This window comes from Rhinoraja longicauda, chromosome 11 (assembly GCF_053455715.1).
Source record: "Rhinoraja longicauda isolate Sanriku21f chromosome 11, sRhiLon1.1, whole genome shotgun sequence".
NCBI classification, from domain to species: domain Eukaryota; kingdom Metazoa; phylum Chordata; class Chondrichthyes; order Rajiformes; family Arhynchobatidae; genus Rhinoraja; species Rhinoraja longicauda.
In genome coordinates, this window is record NC_135963.1 from 20,239,155 (window position 1) to 20,264,648 (window position 25,494).

Below are 25,494 nucleotides of genomic sequence, written 5' to 3' on the forward strand. Positions count from 1 at the left end.
TTAATGCTCTTCAAGAGCCTCAGAACCATCTGTAAGGTAGAGATCGAGGACTTTTTTCTCTATTCACATCACCACCAAATTTAGTATCGTCTACAAAGATCCTAGATTCACTGTTATAGAATAATCTTACATTCATGTACGTGCCCTTTTAAATTTGGATTCTGTGCAGCTTTAAACTATCTGTAATCAGAGTTTCTTTCCTATTTATTTTTAGCCTCTCAGACGATTCCCATTAGATGCTGCTATTATTTTCTCTGACATCCTCGTGATTCCTCAGGTAAGTTGCAGCACGTGTCTAATCGCTTGATAAAATATGAACTGTCACCATGTCCCATGTTGAAAGTGACCACGATGAGCTGAGGTTTTCGGGTGAATGTAAAATGACCTTTTTCATGCCTTGTAATTACCATGTGAAAGGTCCGCTTCTGCCACAGTTTAGATGCCATCCACCAAAACCACAGTAGGCTGTTACCATAGTTCATATCACAACAAAGGATCTCATCTATGTGTGATTTATTTTCTGGCTACCTATAATCAAGTACCTTTGCATGGGGGGGGGGGGGGGGGGGAGATTTTACATGTGGGCAACAAGATTTTATTTCTTTCAATAGTCTTTGCATTTACGGATAAAAAGACTTGTGTTCACTCTGCTGTTGTGCGTGTTATACTGTACCATCATTCTTGCAGCAAATGTTTAAAATCTGATTATTTATCAAACATTCATTTTCCTGTTGTCAAGAATGAATGACAACCATTAATATGCTGCTATTGAAGTGGGACACGGACCATGTATAAATATGAGTTCAGATATGATGTCATTTGAGTCAAGTGTGTGACTGTCAAGCGTCATGATAAGTTTTGTCATACAATAATAAATACTAAAATACACTACTGCAGTTTGCTTTTAATTACTAAAACTGATGTGAATTTTTAAATTCTTTTTTAAATATAGTCATGTGTGGCTGGGCCTTATCCATTGCCATATCAAACATTTGTGATAACAGCAAAATAGAATGAAAGCTTTTACTTTTTAAATATTTCTCCCCTTATTTTGAATTTTAAAGGCATTAGGGATGGAGGTCACCATGGTTCCAGGAAAAGGTCCGACGTTTCCAGAGCCACTGAATGAGCCTGCAGACCTTCAGAAATTGCATGAAAACGTGGATGTAACGCAGGAACTGGCTTACGTGTTACAGGCTATAACACTGACCCGCCACAAGCTGAAGGGAGAAGTCCCCCTTATTGGATTCACAGGAGCCCCGGTATGCTGAAAAAATATTGTGATCAAACTAAATGAGTTACAGATAAGCCATCTCAGTGAAGAGCACAAGCACTATAAATTAAACAACCTAGAGTAGTTTTAATATTATAACATCGTTTTGATATGTACACACACATACAGACATACATATACAAACATGCACAGACGCGCACATACATGCACACACATGCACTTGCAGGCATAATTTTACTTGAGTAATGTGGCAGCTCGACTTTACAAATTGTAGGCTCTTTCATTGCCTTAATAAATATTGCCCCCACTTTACGTTTAAACATGGGACCAACCAGTTATAGTTCCCACAATGTACAAGTCGATAGCAACATGATGCATTTTTGTTCAACCTTTTCAAGAGGTAGGAAACATGTTCCCAATGTTGGAGGAGTCCAGAACAAGGGGCCACAGTTTAAGAATAAGGGGTAGGCCATTTAGAACGGAGATGAGGAAGAACTTTTTCAGTCAGAGAGTGGTGAAGGTGTGGAATTCTCTGCCTCAGAAGGCAGTGGAGGCCAGTTCGTTGGATGCTTTCAAGAGAGAGCTGGATAGAGCTCTTAAGGATAGCGGAGTGAGGGGGTATGGGGAGAAGGCAGGAACGGGGTACTGATTGAGAGTGATCAGCCATGATCGCATTGAATGGCAGTGCTGGCTCGAAGGGCTGAATGGCCTACTCCTGCACCTATTGTCTATTGTCTATTGTATTCAATGTGCAATGATGAAAATTAAACTCAGTGTATTATTGAAAACACGAGTTTGTAGATGTTGGGATCTGGAACCAGGGCTCGTACGGTCCTTGAAAGTCCTGGTATTTGAAACTCTGTTTTTCAAGGCCTTGAAAGTCCATGGATTTATTCTAGGTCCTTAAGTCATTGAAAATTCACTTTTTATGATAAAAGTATTCATTCATGCAGAGTAATGTGGCGTTTTTTCATCATTCATAATGCATATTTTTTATTAAAAGTCAGGAAACATTGTTAGACATGTTTGTCTTTGTCACCCATTTTTCCCTCCTTGCCTCCGCCGCTCACCCCGGGGCTTCTGAACAACTACAATACTTTTGTTTGTTCTTATTTCGCTGCATTAGAGGGAGATGGGGCCAGGGAAGAGAGTGGAGGGGCGGCGCAGATCTCGCTGGCACTGGGGGAGAGAGAGGGAGCAGCCCCCGCCTCCTCCCCCCCTCCCTCGAGCCCTCCTCCCTCGAGCCCCCCTCCCTCGAGCCCCCCTCCCTCGAGCCCCCCCTCCCTCTCCCCACCACTCCCTCTCCCCACCACTCCCTCTCCCCACCACTCCCTCTCCCCACCACTCCCTCTCCCCACCACTCCCTCTCCCCACCACTCCCTCTCCCCACCACTCCCTCTCCCCACCACTCCCTCTCCCCACCACTCCCTCTCCCCACCACTCCCTCTCTCCCCCCCACCTCTCCCCCCCTCTCTCCCCCCTCTCTCCCCCCTCTCTCCCTCCCCCCCTCTCTCCCTCCCCCCTCTCTCCCTCCCCCCTCTCTCCCTCCCCCCTCTCTCCCTCCCCCCTCTCTCCCTCCCCCCTCTCTCCCTCCCCCCTCTCTCCCTCCCCCCCTCTCTCCCTCCCCCCCTCTCTCCCTCCCCCCCTCTCTCCCTCCCCCCTCTCTCCCTCCCCCCTCTCTCCCTCCCCCCCTCTCTCCCTCCCCCCCTCTCTCCCTCCCCCCCTCTCTCCCTCACCCCCTCTCTCCCTCACCCCCTCTCTCTCTCCCCCCCCTCTCTCTCCCCCGCCTACCAAATTAACAGTTTTGAATACAGTATTTTCTTACCTCTACGGAGAAAAACTGGAAAAAAACATCAATGTTTGCTGGATTTTGGTCCTTGAAAATGGGATTTTTGAAAGTCCTTGAAAAGTCCTTGAATTTTTTGCTGTTCCAAGTGTACGAACCCTGTGGAACAAACAAAAAAACTGCTAGACGTAATCAGTGGGTCAAACGGCACTTGTAACAGTGAAGGGATGATTAACACTTCTAATCCTATTGCAAGGTCTCGACCTAAAATCCCAGCAACTTTTTTATTTTATTTATTTTATTTAGTGTTTCAGAACAGTCAGGCAGTAATATTTTTTTCCCTTTTCACTAACAAAGTTTTTTTAAATTTCCTCCTCACAGTGGACTTTGATGGCTTACATGATAGAAGGAGGTGGTTCAAATACAATGTCGAAAGCAAAACGATGGCTATATCAATATCCTTCAGCCTGTCATAAACTTCTGAAAATTCTCACAAATGTGATCATTGACTATCTGGTGGGACAAGTAAAAGCAGGAGCTCAGGTAATTGGAAGTTCTAAGTTTTTAATCAAATCACTTGGGATCAACATTTTATTTCCTGCAAGCTTTATTCTTAATTGTTAACTGTATGTTTGTGTTGTCATTTGTGAGCGGAGCACCAAGGCACATTCCTTGCACATGCATACTTGGCCAATAAACATTCATTCATTCATTCAATCCTGTTTTTATAATGGGAATTAATAGCAGCTTCAAATAGGACGTTGGTATTCCTTGTATGCAAACTGAAAGTTAGGAACAATCTTGCCTAACTGTAGTTAACTCTCTATTTTAAACTTCATCTGGGCAGGACTGGCAATATCACAAAACACCGCTAGATGGCAGCACTTTCACATGCTCTTGAATTCTGTGGACACTTTAAGAAATTAAGTTGAAGAAGCATTGGTGCACTTGAGAAGATTTAGATAGTCTAAGATTATGTGACAATCGACCCTGAAAACTAAAACAATTTCAGTCTCCATTTGAGAGGCAAGGTTATGTTAAGCACCAATGGTATTGTCATAGTTCCTTCATAATCCTCAGTGAACAAATAATTTTCTTTTATTGCTTATAATTGGTACCACAACATTATGAGACATCTGTGTTTTACAATTTGAGCTGTGGTCCTTTACAGAGACAATATTCCGTCCAAATAACCATCTTCCTTTAGAAACCTGATGGTTGAGATCACAGTTTGAACTCTAAAGCAGTCCCATTTAGACCATGAGAGAAAAGTGCTGTGTGCATTTTGTATATCATTTTAAAGAAGCTTTATGTTTCTTGGAAGAGTCAATGGTAATGTTATCCTGTCAACAATGATCCTGTTTCTACATTTAATTTAATAGATTTTAGGTTGTGGGTATTGTTTAATGAAGTAAATGTGATGCTATGGAGATGATTCAAATAGCGAGAGGGAACTTTGCATAGCTGCATGCAGATTGCCAAAGGGACAGGTTTGGCAACTGTTATTGTTTTTTTTATCATTGTTCATCTGTGAGAGTGATTTGATGTCTTTTGCATCTTTTTGGCTGTGGCTATATTGTCATGAGTCCCATAGGCAAATACGTCGATGAACATAGCACTCTCCTTATCTAGGTTTCATGGAACCCTTATCAATCCATTAGTTGGCCTCTGGCGATCAATCAAACTGGGAGTGAGATTTAGAAAAAATATCTCCTGCTTCATTGTCACCGAGTGCCTTTTTATTTTTCAGTGTGGATTATTTTCAAAGCATTTTAGAGGTGAAAAATTGCCTTACCACTTCCTTTATAAAACACTGGTTTGGTCACAACTGGAATTTTGTTCTGTGCTGCACTTTGGAAAAGATATGAAGGCTTTGGAGAAACTGCAAGAGTTTGGAAAATGATTCCAAAGATGAGGGATTTTAGGTATGCGGATGGATTAGAGAAGCTTAATTTGTGTCCCTGGTACAGAAGGCATTGCAAGGAGGTCTAATTAGAGGCATCAAGGTAATGAAGAGATAATACAGTTAATGGAGAGAGAGCCCCTCCCAGTGGTAGGCGCAAGCCTGAAGTAGGGTCCCAACCTGAGACATCACCTATCCATGTTAACCTGAGATGCTGCCTGACCCGCCAAGTTATACCAACACTTTGTATCTTTTTTGTCCCCAGTGGTAGATGGTTCACTAGGGGATGTGGATAAAAACATGAAAAATACATGTTTATGTCACGTTGTTGGTGCCTGAAATGCACAGCTGGAGACTATTCAACTGCAGCAATCAGAAGGGAGCTGCAGAAGTATCTGAGAGGAAAGAATTGTTAGGGGCATATAGGGCTGAGGAAATGAAATTAACTATGGGTGGCACAGCAGTAGAGTTGCTGCCTTACAGCGCCAGAGACCCGGGTTCGATCCTGCCTATGGGTGCTGTCTGTACGGAGTTTGTACGTTCTCCCTGTGTCCACATGGGTTTTCTGAGTGCTCCGGTTTCCTCCACTCTTCAAAGACGTGCAGGTTTATGGGTTGATTGTAAATTCTCCCTAGTGTGTGTAGGATGGTGCTAGTGTAGGGGATCACTGGTCGGCATGGGCTCAGTGGGCCAAAGGGCCCGTTTCTGCACTGTATCTCTAAACTAAACTAAACTAAAACTGCATTGCTCTTGCATAGAACTTGAATGGACTCTTGACTGAGCGGTCATTTTCTATGCTTAAACCATTCTATAATTCCTTCCTGAAGTAAATTGCAAGGCTGCCATGGGGGAAAGGTGCAAGAGTTCCCCTGCACTTGCATTTTAATCTGAATATTTATAATAGAAATATATTTTGCATGCACAGGTTCACAATTGTATCGCCGATATTTGTACATGAGCAGTCCAATCATTCTACACGATAGCTTCATAAACACACCTGTCTGAAGATTATCTTTGAGTCTGCATCAGGAGCTTTTAAGACCTAGTAGATTTGTTTGATTTCTGGTCAGTGTCTTTAGTTGCTAACGGTTGTGCTGTAGGAGTGGTGCAGCAGATGCTGCCCATTACCTTCACAGTAGAGAAAGAGTTAACAATTGGCCCTGACTTTTGTATCAATTTCAGACTGTTTATTCCTGCAGGAAAGTACATATCTATGAACCAGATTATATCAAACCTGGGCTTGGTTGTGCCACATGCTAAGAGTATAAGAGGCAGGGTTAGAAATGGCCCATTTGCTTCCTGAGCCTTCCCGACCATTCATCGTGTTCATGTGGCTCATTGAAAACAGAATGCAAAATCTGTAGTTATTTAAAATGTGATTTTTGAATATGGATTTGTGAAGGCTAGTGACCTTATAATTATGAACATATTGTTGCCATGCCTGTCATAAAAGATAACCAGAATCAGAGTGCCTGATGTAATTTCTTTTTCAGTCTTTGCCTTGAAATTTCTCCTTTGCTTTTGCAGGCACTGCAAGTGTTTGAATCTCATGCTGGCCACTTGGGATATGAACAATTCAGTGAGTTTTCACTCCCATACCTCAGAGAGATTGCCCAACAAGTGAAAGAAAAGTTGAAGGCTTCGGGAACAATTCAAGTGCCAATGGTAAGGCTCTCATCTTTCATGGAGTCTCTGTGCAAGATGTTTATTTGGCATTCTGTTCTTTTTATCCGGATATTTATTAAAGGCTCTTTCTACCCTTAAACACTTTGCTGTATTTACTTTGTACTTTGGTTTTTAAAATACTTTTATTTTAGATATATATCAGACAAAGCTTCAGTGTGATTTCATGCTCTCATTTCTTTCCCCAGTATGTTTTATTTTTGGAAGTTTCTTCAGTCATTCTATACTATTAGGCACCTGAAAACTGACTGTCTTTGTTTGACCATTTGGAGCTTGGATTTGGCAATTGAGCTTTGGTACATCATAGATTATAATGGCCTGTAGTATTTGATCATTAATTCAACATGCTGTAAGGCACTTTGTACACAACATAAATCACGGCCTTGAAGTCAACATTGGTATTAACTAACCCACCCTCCCCCACTTGAAGCCTATTTGGAACAAAAGATAGGAATGCGAATAGAACAGTTACTCATCTACATTATAGTTACCTTTCTTACTGATAATGGTAGTAGTGCAGAAGCAAACATTTTAAACCACTTTGCTGGATGCACTATTAAAATAAAAGGTCCAGTTCTAAATGCATAAATCTGCTCTTGTCTTTTTGCCTAGACAGCTGCTTTTTATTTCATTTAAATTTATAAAACACTATTAGTTAATCCCATGAGACATTGCAGAGTAATCTATCTTCTTGATTTGAAATTCCTCAGTAGTCGGCTTTTTTCCCCCCTTCTATCATATCTTTACATATACATAAGGTGACCCCTGCACCCTTTAAAAGAGTTTGGAGTTCCTCATTTAAATGAGAGCACCAGCATGAAACTCAAACAATATCAGAATCTCATCTGCACAGATGTGCTGTCACAGAGAAAAACAGCTGACACAACACTTCATTGAATTAAAAGTAAGTTTTTATTTTAAGTGAGGAATGGAATAAGACCTTGTGTAATAAAAAATAGGATTAAATTTGTATCCTAACATTAAATTCATATTTGAAAGATTTAATGAACGGACCTGCAGAGCTGTAAATTCTCTGGATTGACGTGTGACTGGGGCGCTGGGCAAGCCTGCAGACTCGGCAGGATTTCATGACGGGAAGGGAATTTTTTTAATGGCATCATGGAGACTTGAGACAGCAGGAAAAAAATCTTGACTCAAATTTATTTTTAATTGATATCCTTATTATGCATTACAACTTTTTAAAATCCAAAAATGTAAGTTTTAATTTCTCCATAATTTCTCGTATTCTTACCTTTTATTTATATGTTTTAGCTTATCATTTTCATAACCGGTCCGGCTGAGTGCCCCCCCCCCCCCCATGAACTGTCTCCTTCGGATGGTCATGTCGCACAGCGACCCAGCACAGACCTATTTGCACTTTATACTGTTCTAATTTTGTTTCTCTGGGCTGTCTAAATTTCTGTTGATTAGCTAATTAATTTATTGCATCGAATGGAAGTCGCATTCCTAATCTCGTTGTACCCCTGTACAATGACAATAAAGATATATTGTATTGTATTGTATCTACACAGAAATATCAGAACATTGCTTAAAGAAAATACAATTCATATTCCAACTTTTGCTCTCTTTCCTGCTTCACAGTCAAAGTGAGAAAATGGGTCCCACTTGCTTACTTTTGGCCCATATTCCTGTAAGCATTTGCTATTTAGGTACCGGTCTGAATGCATTTTGAACTTTGTACCCACCTCTACCATTTCCTCTTGCAGCTCGTCCACATACCCACCACCCTCTGACTGGAAAAAAAAATCCCGCCAGGTCAACTTTATATTTCCCCACACACCTTAAACCTCTAGTTTTAGACTCTCTACCCTGAAACAATGTGACCATTCACTTTATCTATGCTCCTCATAATTTTCTTTAATATAGCTCAATAAGCTTATCCTTCAGTTTTATTTGCTTCAGCCTATCCAATCTCTGCTTGTAACACAAATCCTCCAGTCCTTGTAGTATCCTTGTGAATCTTGTCTGCATGATTACCAGCTTATTGACATCTTTCCTCTAGCTTAGCGACCAGAGCTGCACATTCTCCTCCAAGTATGGTCTTGTTCCCTTGCATCATTCCTCTTAAGAAAACACACGTTCCTGGCCCCAAACATGGCAGTTTTGTAAGCGTGGAGAAAGGTGCATAAGTTGAAGGCAAAGTTGATGAATGGTGAAAGAAGTCTGAAATGGGTAGAATATTTTTTCTTGCATATACTTGGAGATATTTTGGCATTTTGTTTTGGACTTTTTCATAGCTTTTCTCTGCCTTTTGACTTTTTCTGCATTATCTACCAGTTATAACTTTCCAATGATCCAATTTGTTTGTAACAGCACATTAATTCTTCATTGCAAAAGGATTCTAGTTTGTAATTGTGGGTTGTGGAATTACTACAGAAAAGTGCTGGTGTGTGTGTTCCAACAAAACGAGGTTGAATATTGGAGCTGGGTGGCCAAGTGGTTGTCTCCTACATTAGTTCATTGTTTAAGACTTCATTTAAACCTGTTGTTTCTTTTCCTTGATTTAAAAAAAAAAATATCTGTAATTTTACTTGCCACTATGCCCATTTTATCCCTTCTCATTTCAGAGGTTGATGGATCTGTTCATTTCCAGCTTTATTTCTGTCTATTCACCTTTCTGGATTTATTTTAAAAAAATCATAATTGACTAATTTATTGCAGTTCTCTAAAGAGTTGCATCTTCTGAAGATAAATTGGAACTGATAAATGCACTAAGATTTCCAGAAAGCATTTGATAAGATGTCCATCAACTATTATTACAGAAAATAAGATCTTAAAGGTGGGCATTTTGCTGTGGATGGAAGATGCTTGGAGTGCACAAATCTCTTTTTTTTTGTAAGATAATAATAATAATAATAATGCATTTTATTTATATAGCGCTTTTCATATACTCAAAGACGCTTTACAGAGATTTTGAGAACATAGTGAAATGAATAAATAGATAAATAAGTAAATAAATAAATGAACAGAGAAAGGAGACAGAAGGTGAGGTGACCTTCAGTGGTTGAAGGCAGTACTGAACAGGTGAGACTTCAGCGATGTTTTGAATGTGGTGAGTGTGGGGGAGTCTCTAACGGTTTGGGGTAGTGAGTTCCATAGGGTGGGAGCAGCGATGGAGAAAGCCCTGTCCCCCCAGGATCTGAGTTTAGTCCGGATGTGGGGGGATAGGAGATTGGCAGCGGCAGAGCGGAGGGTGCAGGTGGGAGTGTGCCTGTGGAGGAGGTCGGTCAGGTAGGATGGGGCCAGGTTATGGAGGGCTTTGTAGGTTATGAGGAGGATTTTGTACTGGATTCTCTGGGGGATGGGGAGCCAGTGGAGTTTATAAAGGACGGGGGTGATATGGTCACGGATCGAGGTGTGTGTGAGTAGACGGGCAGCGGAGTTTTGAATGTATTGAAGTTTATTGATGATTTTTGAGGGTGCGCCATAGAGGAGGCTGTTGCAGTAGTCCAGACGGGAGGTGATGAAGGCGTGGATGAGGGTTTCTGCAGCTGTGGAGGAGAGGGATGGACGGAGACGGGCAATGTTTTTGAGGTGGAAGAAGGCTGTCTTTGTGATGTGTTTGATGTGTTTGTCAAAGATGTAACAAGTAATCTGCTGCAGGGATCAGTGCTGGTGATTCAACGTTTAACAACGTACAAATGGATTTGATAAAGGCACAGATGGTTGCCAGATTTTGCTGGTGACATGAGGCTACAAAGAGATATAAGGATACAAGGAATTGCAGAGACTGGTTTACAAAAAAAGACACAAATGTTGGAGTAACAGCAGGTCAGGCAGCATCTCTGGCGAACATGGAGAGGTGACGTTTTGGGTCGAGATCCTCCTTCAGACAAATAAATCCTTTCTTACAAAGGGATACAGATAAGTTATGTAGGTGTGCAAAGACCTGAAAGGGAACACAATGTGGAAAATGTAAACTGCCAATTTTATTTTTGCAAGAAACATTAAAATATAGCACCTGATTTAAATACTGAGATTGTAGAGCTCTAAAATGCAGAGGAATTGGTGCCTTATAGCATGATTCACAAAAAAAACAGCAAGTAATTAGGAAAGCTAATTATTGCTTGTGGAATTGAAAATGAGTCGAAAGGTTATGTTTCAGTTATATAGGACATTGGTGAGACCACATCTGAAGCACTGCGTAAAGCTTTGGTCTTATTTAAAGAAGGAATTTAATGTATCCAATTAGTTCACAGAAGGTTTATTAGACTAATACCTCGAAGGGGCAGGTTACCTTTGATGAAAAATTGGCTGGAATTTAAACAAGAAAGAAATTACTTGATTTAAACATGTGGAAACCTGAGGGATTTTGACATGGGTCGATGTAGAGAGGATGCGTCCTCTTGTGCAGGAATCTAGAATTACAGATCACTGTTCCAAGGCGAGATAACTTTTTTTTCTCTGAGTAATTAATTTTTGGAACTCACTTAAAGGGTGATTGGAGCAGAGTAAATATACATTTGTTAGGTAAAGGAATGAAGATTATCAAAGTTGAAGTTATAATCACAGGGCTATGATTGAATTAAATGGCAGAGCAAGCTCAAAAGGCCAAGTAATTTGGCTGCTTGTGTGACAATTTACCCAGTCTGCTGAACTTGGATTCCTTTCCCTGGTATGGGATTGGAAACTGATCTAATGGGCATCTTCAAAAGCAAATTGAATAAATGCTATAAAGGAGAAAACTTCAGGAATATTACAGACAAGTGGATGGATCTGGATGACTCAAGTAAAAATGCCATAGAGGTTTGATGGAGCAAATAGCCTCTGCATTTTGTGCTGTGCTGTTCTATGAACGATTGGCCATTATTGACGGGTCAGGGGAGCACTTAGGCAGGGTAAATATTGCTTTAATCTGTGTTTGTCTCATCTTGTACTGGTCTTGGCTGAATAAAGTGCAAAAGCCCAGATCTTTTTTGGAATGGTGGAATTTTTTGAGGACTAGATAATGATTAGATTTTTCCTTGCTCTTTATCTTGCTCTAATCTCTGACATACTCCTTGACCTTCAATGGCTGACATAAGTGCATTGCACAGTAGGAACATCCCTCTGAGACAGTTGTAAATCCAGCAGGCATTTTCAAGAGCCAGAAAAATTGGCCAAAGGGAGTAGACCAATTGATGTGGTTGAAAGTTATGTGGCAAGCTCTTCAAACATTAGCCAGCGATTTTTGTTTTTGTGTTTGTGTGCCAGACAACTGGCATTGCTGCGGCTTTCATTTGAAAGCCCCTTTTGAGGATCTCTGTTGTATCTTTGAACCTAAAATAAAATCCAAATGCCAGTTTTAAAAACCTTTTCCGAAGCTCTTTAGAATTTCCCTCGAATCTAGTCCACCGGATGTTTTCAGTGTTTGCTGCAGCGACCTGCTGAATTTTCATTCCTCAGCACGATTGTATGTCAACTAGTTGTGGACATCTGGTTAAATTAAGTGTTCATAAGCACAAAGTGAACAACAGAAACCCCCTCCCCAATCTCTTCACCAATGTCCACGTATAATTGATTAACTTGAGATTAAGTATGGCTCTAATTCAAAATGCATTCAAGATTTCCTCCAGCAATTGGAGATGGTCTACGTTTCCTACCCAGAGGCTTGAATTCAGTCCGAGGTTCATAGGGGAACTGTTGGGGTGGGGTGGGGACAAAAGGGGCATCCGGTGTGCTTTGTAACCTTGTCAGCGCCGTAGGTGGCTGCTATTTGTACACATTGGGTATGCAAGCAAAGAATCTCACTGCCTAGTCACATGTGACAATAAAGTATTCCTATTATTCTTTGTTTTATTCGATGTAATGTCTTCCTGTGATCATCCGGAAGACTATGTTTTAAACGAACATTAACCCTTTGAGGACACAGGAGATTGCAGATGCTATAATTTTTAGCAATAAGCAAACAGTTGGAGGAACTTAGTGGGTCAAGCAGCATCAGGGAAGACAAAAATAGACTCCACTAATATGTGGAATCCCTTTGCATGTTTGCCTTTACACATTAAAGAGATATTGCACACAGGACTAGAGAGAGTACTAATCTATAACCAATAGCTGTGTGATTTAAAAGATATTGATACAGATACATGGATAGGAAAAGTTTTGAGTGATATGGGCCTAACATGGGCAAATGGGACAACCTCAGATAGACTGCGTATTTGGTATAAACTAGTTGGGCTGACCAGCTTGTTCTTGTGCTATCTAATTCTGACTTAATAACATCCTCGTAGAATCAAAGAGCTGCACATGCGGTTTAAATGACCGAAGAAGGATCTTGACCTGAAACATCACTTATCCATGTTCTCCAGAGATGCTACCTGACCTGCTGAGTTATTCCAGCACTTCTGTCAATAACATCCTCCATGTTCCCACAGTAAATGTTTTGGGCGAAGGGACATATGTTCAATGTAAATCATTTGAATGTTAACACAGCTATCCCTAATCAACCCGTCTTTCCAAATGGGTATATACACCGATCAGCCAAAACATTATGACCACTGACAGGTGAAGTGAATAACATTGATTATCTTGTTACAATGGCACCTGTCAAGGGGTGGGATATATTAGGCAGCAAGTGAACAGTCAGTTCTTGCAGTTGATGTGTTGGATGCAGGAGGAATGGGCAGGAAAAAGACCTGAGCGACTTTGACAAGGGCCAAATTTTTATGGCCAGATGACTGGGTCAGAGCATCTCTGAAACGGCAAGGCTTGTGGGGTGCTTCCGGTCAGCAGTGGTGAGAACCTACCGACAGTGGTCCGAGGAGGGACAAAACACAAACCGGCGACAGGGTGTTGGACGCCCAAGGCTCATCAATGCGCAAGGGAAATTAAGGCTATTCCCTCTGGTCCGAACCGACAGAAGGTCTACTGTGGCACAAGTCACAGAAAAGTTTAATGGTGGTCAAGGGAGGAATGTGTCACAATACACAGTGCATTGCACCCTGCTGCGTATGGGGCTGCACACGGAGGACCAACAGCATATTAGGCAGGTGGTCATAACGGTTTTGGCTCATCAGGTCATAATGTTTTTGCTGATCGGTGTATATCTTATTCTTCCGAATCCTATCCAGTAACTGTCCTAGCACATATAATGGACTTCTTGTTCTACCGTTGAATTGGGATTTCTGTTTTATGGTAAAGGAAGAACAGTGATAAACATGGAAACACGAGAGATTGCAGATGTTGGAGTCTGGTGAAGAAAAAAAAACTGCTAGATGACCAGTCCAGAAAAGGGTCTCAACCAGAAACTTCATCTCTCCATTTCCTTCACAGATGCTGCTAGACCTGCTGAGTTCTTCCAGAAGTATGTTTTTGCATGTTTTAAACATGTTAGTTGTTTATTTTCCCCTTGAACATAAGTAGATGAAGGAGTGAGTAGTCCATTATTGATTTGTACTGGCAAATTATTTCTGGTCTTTTATGTCATAAAGGCTCTATTTCGTATTTTTGCTATTGCTGCTTTCTCCACCAGATGGAGCTGAAGAGAACAGGAATATCTTTTGCATTATATTTGCAGTTGAGGTTTAGATTTATCATCGTCACATGTACTGAGGTATAGTGAAAAGTTTTGTTTTGCGTGCTAGCCAAACATATATACCATCCATAGATACAATCGGTTCAGACTCCAGTACAATAGAAAGAGCAAAGTGGTAGATACAGAGAACATAATGTATTTCTCAGCATTGTGGTGACATCAATTCTTTAGACAAAGCCCAATGTCCTCCATGGGGTACCGTACCCTACGAACTGTACCCTATCTTATGGAAGGACCGTTCAGAGGCCTAATACAGAGGGGAAAACATAGAAACATAGAAAATAGGTGCAGGAGTAGGCCATTCGGCCCTTCGAGCCTGCACCGCCATTCAATATGATCATGGCTGATCATCCAGCTCAGTAGCCTGTACCTGCCTTCTCTCCATACCCCCTGATCCCTTTAGCAAAAAGGGCCACATCTAACTCCCTCCTAAATATAGCCAATGAACTGGCCTCAACTACCTTCTGTGGCAGAGAATTCCACAGACTCACCACTCTGTGTGAAGAAATGTTTTCTCATCTCGGTCCTAAAAGACTTCCCCCTTATCCTTAAGCAGTGACCCCTGGTTCTGGACTCCCCCAACATCGGGAACAATCTTCCCGCATCTAGCCTCTCCAACCCCTTAAGAATTTTATATGTTTCTATAAGATCCCCCCTCAGTCTTCTAAATTCCAGCGAGTACAAGCCCAGTCTATCCAGTCTTTCCTCATATGAAAGTCCCGCCATCCCAGGGATCAATCTGGTGAACCTTCTCTGTACTCCCTCTAAGGCAAGAACGTCTTTCCTCAGGTTAGGAGACCAAAACTGCACACAATACTCCAGTTGTTCCCAAGTCTGGGGGTGCACTCTTTCAAGGTTCTGTACGTTCTGCCTGACGGGAATAGGGAGAAGGTGGCATGACTGGGTACGACAAGTATTTGATTGTGTTGGCAATAGTAGTCGATCCTTCTCTAGGAAGAGCACGCAAAGACTCTCCACACTCTGACAACAATGTGCAGTGTAAGTTATGAGATAGGGTCTCTTGAAGGGCATAGTCTTGCAATATATGGTTTGAGGTGCTTTTTGCATCTTTGGATAGATTTATTTTCCCTGTTCTCTGTATTCATTCTAAAAATCTGGTGCAACATTTTTTGCAAAACATGTTTTTCACACTTACAATGCCCCTTCAATGTGAACACAAGCCCTTTGTTTAGTGCTATATTAAACAAACATTTTGTTCCATTTGAACAAAAGTGCTCATTAATGGTTTTCAACTGTGCTGATAGCATTGCTGTTGTTTAGGTCTGATGTGTAATCTTGTGCTTCATGTAAATATTTAGTTTTGGAAGATTCTACCCTGCATTTGAGACCCTTGCTTTGTAAGTTATTGCTCCTAGGATTACAGAAATTACAATGTGTTACAATGACTTTAGGCTATTTTGGATGTCAGATTATTCTGCAGTACACTCAAAATTGCATCTCCCACCCAGGTCAAGCTTTTTGTGTTTCTTGAAAGTGAAGAGTTGTTTGCTGGTATATTTCTTCACATGACAAGTGGGAGTCATCATCTCTCGAAACGTGAAAAGTTCAGACTCCTAATTCCCTTTGATAATATTCCTTGCCTCAACTTTTTCATGCATTTAAGGGCCATGCCCTTTTGTTTCCCTTACATTAGAAAATGGTGTAATTGTCCATAATTGGGTAATACACTCTCAATTTTAATAGGCTTGTATTCTTTTTACTTCAAAGTGAAAATGGTTTGTAACCTTGCTGAATATGTCAAATCCATTCACAAAATGAGAGAGAGAGAAAATCTGCATAAATAAAATAGCTTTTAGTCAATTCTGGGATTCAGCTCACGGTAGTGTTTATGCCTTCACAACCTGACCATCTCCAATCCCTCAGAAATGTTACTTCCAATGAGCTGCTGCTGAAAATTAATCAATGCTTCTAGGTTTATATTTTTCTAAGGAAGCTTTAGTACAGATTAATTAGAATGGATTTTATCCTGTATTGTAGTTTCTGATAATTGATGCAGTAATAATTTTTTAACAATGCGCTTTGTTATTTCTTTAGAAATGGTCATCATTGGTTTGATTTGCAGATTATATCTGCTGAGGAGGGTCTGAATCAAAGCAAAATGACAATGAAATGTGAGGAGGATGCAGAGATTTCAAGTAAAATACATGCCAATATGGTATATAATGGAAGGTGGTGAAATGTAAAATTACCCCCTTTAGTTCAAAAGGTTTTTTTAAAACAAAGTAACTTTGGAATGGCAAAATATTGAAACCTATTGGTGTCCAGAGTCACCAGGTTGCCCTTGCATCTGAATCAAAGTTAACATGCAAGTACAGCAAACAATAAGGAAGACAAACTGTATGGGTCTTTTATTTCAAGAGAATTCAAGTACAAGGGTGAAAACGTCTTACTACAATTAAAAAGGTCCCAGATGAGCCTTCACTTTGAATATCGTATACGTCTGGTCTCTACCTAATGGAGGGAGTGCATCCAAGGTACACACCAGATTGATTCTAAGGATAGGGGAATTGTCCTATGACACATTAAACAGACTGGGCCCATACTACCGAATTGAGATGAATGATCTCATGAAACGTATATTCTTTCGGAGCTTGAAAAGACAAATGTGTTTGTTCTGGTTATCCTGCTTCAGGAAGGATGTCATTAAGCTGGAAAGAGTGAAGATTTAGGAGGATGTTGCCAAGACTAGAGGGACTTAGCCATAGGGAGAGGCTGGCAGGCTGTGACTTTATTCCTTGGAAAGTGGGACGACGGTGAGTAAGGTGGGCCTAAAATTGTCGCGCTATCATGTCTCGTTTTGGTTATAGTTCAGGAACAAACACACAAACAAATGAGAGTTTTAGTATATAGATGTACCAAATGCTGGTAAATGGGATTGGTTTGGATGGGCTTCTTGGTCAGCATGGGCGAGTTGGGCCAAAGAGCCTGTTTCAATGCAGTATGCCTCTAACTCTCCAACACATTGTTGAGTAAGGAGACTTCTAAAACTTCATTTTCAACTGCAGCTTTTTTTTTGGTCATCCTTCACTTTACCTTCTAGTTTGTGCCAAAATGTGTTGTTGAGTCACCTTATAGTTTGGGATAAGAGTCCGACATCAGGGCAATTTAAGATAAAAATGAATACACCTATAAAAGGAAATGGCAACTTATGTTGCTGGTGACATTTTAATGATTAAATTACATTTTAGAATAGACCGAGCACACCAGTTAGCCCAGAGTTTACTTTGGTTCTTCTGTAATGAGCCAATTCAAAACACTTCCTTCCTCTTGCTCTATCTCTCAAGTTTCTACATGACTAAGTTCCAACCATGTTCTATTTTTAAAGTCTGTTTCATGTCAATGCTGTGCATGTCTTCCATTTATCCTACTTATCAGACACTTGTAATTTTTAGCCAGGTTCTAATTTGAGGAACAGCTAATGCGACAGACTAGTCTTTTCTCTTGCCGAGCTTGTGTTTGCTATTGAATAACTATACCATCATCTTTTGTTCAGCTATTTGGTTTTGTCTTATTACAGTCTCAATATTATCAGCAATAAATGCCTGCTAATGTCATCAAGCAAAACCAGGAAAAACATTTATACAGAGTTCAGATTTGTGATACATGCTGCAGGGTAGAATGATGAAAACAGTTTGGTAGCTTTCAAAATGTGACCGAAAATATTCTTAAAGGAATAGAAACTCGAGGGAGAGAGAAAGAGTAAGGAAGTGTTTTGAATTGGCTCATTACAGAAGAGCCCAAGTAAACTCTGGGCTGACTGGTGTACTCATTCTATTCCAAAATGTAATTTAACCTTTAAAATGTCACCAGCATCATAAGTTGCCATTGCCTTTTACAGGTGTATTCATTTTTTATCTTAAATTGCCCTGATGTCAGACTCTTATCCCAAACTATAAGGTGACTCAATGCTCTCTGTTCAGCCAGGGAAGGGCAATAAACAGCCTAGACTCGCCTGTATCGCAGGAGCAAGTAAGCTAGAATAAATTTTATTGAATTTAGTTATCGGATGGTGGAGGTTGGTGTTAGGAAATGTAATTTAGCCATGTTGTCATCAGCAAGCATTCCCAGTAAAGTTTAGTTGCAGCATGGAATTTGCTATCTTGTTGCCAATAACTTGCATCAACTCAAATCTCGGAAGCATCATTAATCGACAAAACCCAGAACTGGAATGTGACTAATTTCATCTAGAACCCTTGCAATGAGCAAACAGAGAGGATTTCATCCTGTCAGCTTACGCTGAGCTAAATTCTTAGGTGAAAGGTGAATGAGTAACCCAGATTTTATTTTGAAAATATTCTTTTAATTACACAGCAGATGTTGAATTACACAAATTCAATCTGTTATTTTTAAATCTGATTTCACAGCTTAAATCTTAATATTGTGTACTTCAGTGCTTAGGGAAGGGGATGAGGACGGGAATGATTTCCTGTTTCTAATACTACTTCAGTTTACATGCCTCTATGACAATCTTAATGACTACTTTGCTTTTATTCCAATTTTAATTAGATATTTTAATACGTCTGCATGTTCTCTGATCTCTATGTTGACCTCACCAGATTGGACTACACACCTGTGAATTTTATAGTGTACCATAGTTATAATGTTTAGATTTTATTGTACATGCTTTCTGCCTGGTCTTTTCAAAACTGTAGTATATGGAACCAACTGACTGAAGTGGTAGTTGAGGCAGGTACAGTAACATCGTTTAAAAGACCCTAACCTTAAATAGATAGGGTGAATGCAGTCTTTTTCTCAGGGTATTAAACAGGTACATGGACAGGAAAGGTTTAGAGGTATCTGCGTTGAACGTGGGCAAATGGGATTGGTTTAGGTGGGCATCTTGGTCAGCATGGATGGGTTGAGCCGGGGAGCCTGTTTCCACTGTGAGACTCTATGACTATGATTCTATTTTGTCTTGCTTCCCTTCAGCTCTGCTTTGGAAACAGTCCATTCTTTCCCCCAGTTCTGAGGAAGAGTCATTGGTCAGAAACCATGATTGATTTCTATTTCAACAGATGTTATTGAACTATCTGAGTTCTTCCAGCTTTTAGATTCCAGCATCTGCAATTTTGTCTGACCATTCTGGCATTGGGCAAGTTGGAGCAAGTGGAGTGGCTATTCACTCCTCTACTCTTGCCGACACAGTAAGCACAGGCAGGGGACTGAAAACATCTTCTCCACGAGATAACAGTCCAAATCCCATGGTATTGCCACAATCACAAACAATCAAACTGTTCGATGTGATGGAAGCTGTCATCTCCTCCTCTCTGTATTGGAGAGAGCTGTGCAGGTACAGAAGGGAAGACAATGGCTTACATCACATTCAATGGAGTAGAAGGGAGAGATAGTGGGGTCTGGGTGATCAGTCATCGCAAGGAGCAGTGGCCTGCACTTGCCTTGCCAACCTGGATGCAGCCCCAAGCCATATTTCATAATTGAACAGCTAATTTGTTCACCCTTGCGTGCCCAACTCAATGCAGTTTCTCTAAACCAAGCCAGAGGTAAGTCATTACTGTCGGAGTACCCATGGAAAGTGGATTGGCACCAGGTTCCCAGGACAGCAGCATGTATCCCTAGCAGATGAGTTTTTAAATAGATGTTTCTGATCGGAGGACCAAGAGAATTATATTGTAGTGTTTGAAGAAAGGTCTCAACCCAAAATGTCACCTATTCGTGTTCTCCAGAAATACTGCTTGACCTGCTGAGATACTCCAGCACTTTGTGTCCTTTTGAGCATTATAATGTATCAGCACTCTGGCAAAGCATTAAAGCCTGGTACATTCCTGCAATATGTTAAAATGATAAATGCAAACTTACGTTTTTCCTGCGTTCCTCTCAGTCAATACAGGATCATCTGTTTAATTCAGGAGCCTCAAGGGGAGAATGAATCGTTTTTATGAAATCATTGTGCTATTGTAAAAAATAACACTTCATACAGAACTAAAATTGTTGAATTCATGAGCAAAGGCCAATTTGTTAAATTAAATAATTCATCCGTAGACGTTTGCTTGCAACTGAGGGAAAATAACCGTACAATGTATTCCCACCTGCCCCAGCACTGGTGGTAGAGATAGAAATTATATATGTTTTCATTTTGTGATTTAAATGGAAATAGAGCAGTCCTACATGTGATTAGGCCTCTGAAATCATTTGCTGCATAACTTGGTTGAAAATGTTACCAAAGTTCGGCACTCAAACATGAGATTTACTCATTTTCCAAATAACATATCTTGGCACTTGTTTTCCAGATTGTGTTTGCAAAGGATGCCCATTATGCCTTGGAAGATATTGCAAATTCCGGGTATGAAGTGGTGGGGCTAGACTGGACTATTCAGCCTAAAATTGCACGGTAAGTAGAGCAGCAATTAAACCAGGACTTTGAAAGGATATAATTTGCCAGGCAAACTACTATCATAAACGATTCAAACAGCGGGGACCTAAAAATCACTTGAGCACAGCAATACTATTTTTGCACTCTTAACCACCACCTGCCACTCCAAAAAATTGCAAGAATGAAAGTTCTGCATATTAGATTTCAAGTTCAAAATTTAAAATAAATTTGGAAGCTGTGCAATTCAAATATTGAGATCCATTTATTTAATGTTGCAAACTTCTGAATTGGACATGACTATTTAATGTTCTGATTCACACATTGCGCTAGAAGATGGAGCATTATAAGCCTGATGTTACTCAAGGCTAAAGTTGTTGCATGCCATGTGCACTTCATTATGTATGTCCCCCTTTGAACTTGTTGAGAATCAAAACTGAGGCATACGAGGATGAATGATTGGTATGAAAGATGATATGTTGGCATCAGTGCAATGGTGGTGGATGGAAACCCAAAGCCATTTAATTTTGAACACACTTATAAATAACTCAAGTTTTTCTAGAAGCAGAAAGAAGTGGGGTTTTATTCTTTTCCATTAACATCGCTCTATTCGTGCACCCCATTCCAGCTTCTCATTCCTTCCCCCTCCCTTTTTGGCTGATGTTAATTTAGGAAACTTCAATCTTTTTCCATTTCTCCCCTGTGCCACCTTCCCCTCCCTGCTCACCCATTCTCAGCAATGACTCACATTTGGAGTTTATTCTCTGCCTTGTAATTTTGGATTAAGTTTGTTGAGCAGAGAAGAGGGAGGGTGAATTTCCATTGAGCAATCTTCAAATGCCTCTGGGTTCCAGATCCGCATTGATGCTTGAGTGCCGATCACATGCACTGTGCAAATCTGATGCACGAAAATAAATGTGCAAAGCGCAAGTGGGGCAGATATCAATAGATTAAACAAAACAATGGAAAATAAAATACCTTTGCTTTTGAAATATAGTATTTTAATTAATCTGTTCAACAAGAAAATGGACCACAACACGTCAAGGGGTTCTTTGAGGAATGGGTCGTAGCTATTTTGGGGGTGGGTGGAGGAACTTGAATTACAAGAGAATAGTCTCTGTTTTGCTCGATAAGTGGCTTCTATTCGGAAAACAAACATAAGACATTTGTAAAATCAATAGAAAAATATTCATACATCATTTAACCCATTCAGGATCCAAACTCAGCTGTCCCCAAGGATAGCAATAATGTGGGAAATTAAAACACTCTTTCATCAACCATTGTTCTGATTAAATCGGTTGTTACCAATAATTATTAACCCACAAATGCAAGTAATAGCAGCAAATAATATGTTCAAAGGGAGAGCAAAGGCAACCACGCGAAGTCATGGGAGGGAGATTCCTCATGAAATCTTGTTTGAGAAAGGAATATGAAATTGCCTCATGCTGGTACAGGTAGGGAAATATTATCTGCACTCTCAGTTAGATAATCGTTCTCACTAGAGAAATATATGCAGATTGCCCTCCCCTATTTCTGAGTTAAACAGTTTACTTAACAGTAGTAATCCTGACAATATTTTACTTAACTTAATATGCAGAATGGCCCTACCCCTATTTCTAAGTTAAATGGTTTACTTGACAGTAAACTATTCCGGTTTCTCCAGATCTCTTGTCTTCCTTACGATCTTCACACATGAAGTAATCCTCCACAGGAAATTAAACAGTCACGATAGCAGCAATTAGCAGTAGTAACATAACAGCTGCTTACACTTGGGTAACACCTTTTAAAGTTGCAGAATTTGAAGCGTCTCGTGGAGAAGTAACTAATATAAAATAATTAGTTCAAGCTGAACCCTTAGGAAGGAAAGGGATTTGGGGGGATAATGTAAGGGTGTGATGGACCTGGGGATTAATGGCAGAGGTGGATATGAAGTTCAGATTTTAAAAAATCAAAAGGAGCTGCAGTTGTTCTATGTTCTGGTCAACATTCATCTTAATACAACACCTTGCTTAATGCTTTCTGTTTTGAACATAGTTGCTCGCAAATTGTCACATTTCTCTATAAATAAACAATACTTTAAAAGGCACATGTTAATCTTTAGACTGCTTCAAATATAATTCCTTTGGATGTGCATAAATGGCAATACGAATTAAAGTTTTTCTTCTACATCTTAATCATGTTCATCAGGGACTTGGTGCTGCACCATTTGATATTTTGCAACCAATCACTCAGATTGTTCAGAAAACTACCATGTACCGAATGGTATGTGCATGTCCTCCAAGTTTATTTCACTTGGGACTTTTATAATTGATAGAAAAATGTCAATGTTTATGGGAACTGAATTTTAATCCAAGCTCTAGATATTTACACTGCAATTCCTTCAGCAATAATTTGAGATTGTCTTAATACTGTAATTTAAAAAGTAACAAATTCCTGATGAGCAATAAGTGGCAATTTAACAGGGAGTTACTGCAATTTGTGGTATTTGAGCATCCTGCAGAGTTCCCTTTGTGCTTCACTACTTTTAAAGCCTTTTGTTTCACTGTTGTGGTTCTTTAGATCCTAGCTGTAAAATGAATCAATGACGCATAACTAAAATATGTCACTTGTGCCAGTAGCCTCATTGGGTCTGGGAACCATTACCAAGCAAACTAAGGTTTTCGTAAATAAATACTGGAGGGCAAATGTACCTCTGGGAAGGTGTGACTGCCAAAGAACCGAGAACTTGACCAACCTTACCTTCTGACTATTAATTCAACAGAGTCAAAGCCTGTATCAGTTCTTGCATTCAATGTGGGGGGGTCTGTCAAGGCTATGAAAGAACTGTAGCAATATTCACAATATTCATGTGTGATCAATAGTTTTTGGTGGTATTAAGTGCTCTGAACTCAGTTAAATCTTTAAATGTAAATGTTTGAAAGAAGAAACTAACTTTAAAATTAATCACTCCTTAAAACAACAGTGGCTTTCCATTACATGTGATAATTTGACTGTTGAATGAGAAACAAAAATTGAGAATAAGGTAAAGGATTGGTGCTGTGTAACCTTTCCATGGCATGCATTTTTAACATGCATCTGTATCCACATAAGATAGTTAATTTGATCAAAATATTTGCTTTTAAATGTTTATTTTCCTTGCTGAGCAAGCAGTGGGAATTTCAACCTGTGTAGGATTCGACCAAAACGTGAGAAAGCAGAAGAATGATTTATCAGACATTCGTTACTTTTACTGTCTGATCTCTCATCTAAACTAAAGAAAAATAACAAAAAATAAATATTATGGAAGAGAATATCAAAAGATAGAGCAAGAGTTTGTAAAAGTTTCCAAAAGCAGATATCTCTGAGCTGCAGCTTGTATAATAATGGACAATGTGAAAGGATCTTGTTACAGACAATAGGATTATCCTTTTAACTAAAGTGTACATCTACGACAATGACATCCTACCTTTTACACAGCACCTCAGCAAACTGATGGGTGTCAAGGCTTGTTACAAGAAGCGTTGTCGGATAAAAATTGGCATCCTGTCACAAGGACAGGTAACCAATGACTTGACGGAGAAGGTCAAATTTAAAATGGTTAAAGGAAAAGAGAGAGAAAATTCCAGAGCTTGTGCCACCAATCATGGGATGAAGAAAGTTGGATGTATGAAGAGCAAAAGTGAAAAACAGTATTCTTGAAAGGATGTGTATCTAAGGAGGCAAGACATTTGAGCACAATTACCATTTTAAATGACTGACTAACTGAATTAAATTGAATTGAATTGAATAAATTGAATTGAATAAATTTTATTAGCCAAGTATGTATACATACGAGGAATTTGCCTTGGTGCTTTGCTCGCAAGTAACAACACGATATACAGTAGACAATTAAAAATAAAACTGGGAGGAGTTGGCTGCGCCTAACGGCTGCGGCTCTCTGGCAGTCTGTTGTCTTTTTTTCTTTTTTTTTGTTTGTGTCGGTGTTGGGATGGTTTTTGTTTCTGTTTTTGGCTGTGTATGTGTGGTGGGGGTGTGTGGTGGGGGTGTGTGGTGGGGGTGTGGGGTGGGGTGGGGGGGTGGGGCGGGGGGAAACCTTTATTTTATTAGGTCTCTTCCCCGGGGCGCGGCTCGGCTGCGGGCCTTAACATTGCCGGCGCAGCTCGGCTGCGGGACGTTTCAGTGCCCGGTGCGGCTCGGCTGCGGGCCTTAACATTGCCGGCGCAGCTCGGCTGCGGGACGTTTCAGTGCCCGGTGCGGCTCGGCTGCGGGCCTTAACATTGCCGGCGCAGCTCGGCCGCGGGACGTTTCAGTGCCCGGTGCGGCTCGGCCGCTTGACTTAACATCGCCCGGTGCGGCCGCGGGACGTTTCAGTGCCCGGTGCGGCTCGGCCGCGGGACGTTTCAGTGCCCGGTGCGGCTCGGCCGCTGGACTTAACATCGCCCGGTGTGGCCGCGGGACGTTTCAGTGCCCGGTGTGGCCGCGGGACGTTTCAGTGCCCGGTGCGGCTCGGCCGCGGGACGTTTCAATGCCCGGTGCGGCTTGGCCGCTGGACTTAACATCGCCCGGTGTGGCCGCGGGACGTTTCAGTGCCCGGCGCGGCTTGGCCGCTGGACTTAACATCGTCAGCGCTGTTCGGCCGCGGGACGTTTCAGTGCCCGGTGCGGCTCGGCCGTTGGACTTAACATCGCCCGGTGTGGCCGCGGGACGTTTCGGTGCCCGGGGCGGCTCGGCCGGGGGGCCTTCCATCCCCTTGCGGGGGCTGTGCGTGTCGTTTGCCTCGGTAGGGGTCGAGCTGCCTGTCCGTGGGTGCGGGGGGAAGAGAGGGGAAGTTTTGTTGCCTCCATCACAGTGAGGGGGTGTTTGGAGTCACTGTGATGGATGTTTGTGTTGGGGTCGGGTGTCCTGTGTTCTTTTCTTTTTGCTGTATTTTGTGTGACTGCTGAAATTTCGCTCGGTGTTGTGCCGAGTGACAATAAAGTGTTGTTATGTTATGTATGTTATGTTATGTTATCATAATTTAAAC

The 25,494-nt window shown here is 40.9% G+C and overlaps 1 protein-coding gene across 1 annotated transcript in view; it reads left to right on the top strand.

The window, feature by feature from the left end:
• urod (uroporphyrinogen decarboxylase) overlaps window positions 1-25,494 on the top strand; it is a 47,001-nt gene that overhangs the window by 14,975 nt on the left and 6,532 nt on the right. Inside the window, exons 4-8 of the mRNA XM_078407944.1 lie at window positions 215-277; window positions 1,065-1,262; window positions 3,402-3,563; window positions 6,451-6,588; window positions 20,413-20,513. Coding sequence (XP_078264070.1) covers window positions 215-277; window positions 1,065-1,262; window positions 3,402-3,563; window positions 6,451-6,588; window positions 20,413-20,513 — 662 coding nt within the window. The remainder of the gene's footprint in view (window positions 1-214; window positions 278-1,064; window positions 1,263-3,401; window positions 3,564-6,450; window positions 6,589-20,412; window positions 20,514-25,494) is intronic.